General features: G+C 49.3%; 1 protein-coding gene across 1 annotated transcript in view; it reads left to right on the top strand.

Annotated features, from left to right (window-relative positions):
* The first annotated feature begins 2,198 nt into the window (after positions 1-2,198).
* BOLA3 (bolA family member 3) overlaps positions 2,199-2,729 on the top strand; it is a 707-nt gene continuing 176 nt past the window's right edge. Inside the window, 3 exon segments of the mRNA XM_021708975.1 lie at positions 2,199-2,250; positions 2,253-2,372; positions 2,654-2,657. Of these exon segments, the coding sequence (XP_021564650.1) occupies positions 2,199-2,250; positions 2,253-2,372; positions 2,654-2,657 (176 nt within the window).

Below are 2,729 nucleotides of genomic sequence, written 5' to 3'. Positions count from 1 at the left end.
CTTTCAGAGGTGATCTTAGCCCAGGGATGGGAAGACTCTCGGCTCTTGGGCTCCTGGACATGTCTGCTGCTACTTTGCTCTTTCCCCTCCTGTTTCCATGATCTGCTTCCTACCTCCATGCCTCAAAGGGTGGTATTCTTCCAGTCTGTACCCTCTCAAGGGTGGTGCTTCTTTAGACTGTGCCCTCTCCAAAGGGTGCAGCTTCTCCAGACCGTGTCTTCTCCAAAGAGTGGTACTCCTCCAGACCATGCCCTCTTCCCTCTCATGCCTACCAGGGGACCAAGTCCTGTCCGAGCCACTTCTCTTCTCCCCCACTGTCACCTTCTCTCTACCTCAACTGCCGCTGCCTTAATGTGGGCTTTCATCTTTCCCACCTGGACTATTTCCACAGAATTACTGATTGCCTTACCAACCCTAGCTCGCCCTTTCCATGCAGTCAGGATTTTTCTCAAATGAAAATCACATCATGGTTGTCTCCCTTGCTGGTGTCTCTTCTTGACTCTGCAGTTGAAGTCCTTCATTTCCAACTCCAGGAACTTCTTGCCTCTTCTTGTGGCTGTTGCACACCTCTTATGTAGTCTCATAGGCTGCTACCTCTTTCTGAAGAGCCTCTTCCTTTGTCCGTCTAGTGGGCTCTTATTCATCCCTCAAGACCCAATTCAAGTTGCACTTTCTTCATAAAGACAACTTTCTCCCTAGTCATCATCCCTTCTTTACAAGCCACACTGTGTGCCTTGTTCTTACCTCTTGCACTTAATGGGATTTCTTATGCAGTTGCAGTCAGAGAGCAGCTGGAACTGGAATCATCTGAAGACTCACTCACTCATATGTCTGGTACTTGGGCTGGGAAGACCTAACTGTTGGGCAGTTACAGGCATCTCTTTCTCTGTGTGTCTGCATATCAGAGTAGAGTGGTTCCTTGTATGGGAGCTTAGGCTGCTGAAGGCACAACGAGAGACAGAAACAGAGAGAGAGAGAGGAGAGAGAGAGAGAGAGAGAGAGAATATGAACACACAAGAGAGAACCTTCTCAATTTTTCTGCCCCCCCACCCCTCCCTGCAGAAGTCATAGGATGTTCCTTCTGTAATACTCCATTGGGCCAGGCAATTGCAAAGGCCCACCCAGGTAAAGGGCAGAGGATGTAGACTTCACCTCTTGATGGAGGAATGGCAAGATTCTGGAATAGCATGAGGGTCTGGACATATTGTGAGCATTCTGGAAAATACAGTCTGCTGCTTCTTTGTTAACAAGGTTTTGTCCTACTGAGAGCTCTTGGTGATCAGCACTCCGTGTAACAAGCACCCTCCTGAATAGGACTTCTGAATCTCTATGGCAAATGGCCTTTGTTGTTGAAAAAGGCCACCCAGAGTCACCAAAGATCCCTGAGCACCTGCTGAATCACCAGAGAGGTTGAGATTCTCCAGAGTCACCCATGGATGCTGTTCAGGTGCTCATTACTTGGAATGGAAGGAACCAGCTCCCAAAGGCTCCCACTGGGCTCCCAATCAGTTATGCCACAAACTTGCTGGCCTTGGGCCATCAGTGGGCTGCAGGCTCCCCGTATAAACATCAGCACTGACCTAAATCCTGCTGGTTTAGGCACTCTGTGATTTGACTGGTATCAACAAGATCCTGTCAAGTCCCCAAATTTACCATAGCGATGTTTGCTCCCCACCTGGACTGTGGATTGTCTACACCACCTTTCCTGGGTGGAAACTGGAGGAACCACATGCCTGCCAGTCATAAGCACCAGGCCTGAGTAGAAGAAGGGAGAAGTCCACCCAAGGCAGAGGAATATTTAAAGGGAGACAGGTATGGAGAGAGGAGGTAGAGAAAAGGCAAACTAATTAAAAAGTGGTTGAAGGTGGCATTGGCTCCAGATCCAGGGTAGTGACCTCAGCCGACCTCCTTAGCAAGATAAGGAAGATTAAATAAGCCTTGTGTCAGCTTGTCCCCCAGCCCCCACCCCAAGGCAGGTGTTTCCCTGTCTTCTCAGGGTACAGAATTTAGCATAACTACACAAACTTGACCAGGCCAAAGTACCCCATGCAGAAGACCCACAGGTGGTCGAAATTAAATCAGAATTTTTATGTTATTGATTTGGCTTGATACTTGTCCCATTTGGTTGAAAGGAGGGGTATATTCTTCTGCTGTGCAAATGATTAATAAGAATTTAAATGCTGGTCGGTCGGCCAGGCATGGCGACACGGAGCCTGGCCGCAGCAGTGCCTTTGCTCGGCGGGAGCTGTGGCTTCCTCTTCACTGTGTGCTTGGGATGTTTGCCTCCCAGACTGAGCGGGAGCTCAAAGTGACCCAAATTCTCAAAAAGTTTTCTTGAGCTATGGCTATCAAAGTCACCGACATTTCGGGAAGTTGCAGGGTGATGTATGAAATTAAAATTGAATCAGAAGAATTTAAGTAGAACTGTTCAGCAGCACCAGATGGCTAATTAGGCACTAAAAGAAGAAATCGCCTGTAATCCCGTGCCTTGGGAGGCTGAGGTGAGTGGATTGCCTCAGCCCACGGGCTCGAGACCCACCTGGGCAACTTGGTGAGACCTCATTTCTACAACAAATCAAAAAATTAACCGGGCGTGGTAGTGTGCGCCTGTAGTTCCAGCTACTTGGAAGGCTGAGTGGAAGGATCGCCGGAGCCCAGTCGGTCGAGGCTGTGGTGGCCGGGAGTGCCACTGCACTCCAGTCTGGGTGACAGAGTCAGACTCCAACTCA

The sequence above is a fragment of the Carlito syrichta genome, unplaced genomic scaffold (assembly GCF_000164805.1).
Source record: "Carlito syrichta isolate Samal-C Ts95f unplaced genomic scaffold, Tarsius_syrichta-2.0.1 Scaffold65451, whole genome shotgun sequence".
Lineage (NCBI taxonomy): Eukaryota > Metazoa > Chordata > Mammalia > Primates > Tarsiidae > Carlito > Carlito syrichta.
This window is presented reverse-complemented; position numbering and strand designations above follow the sequence as displayed.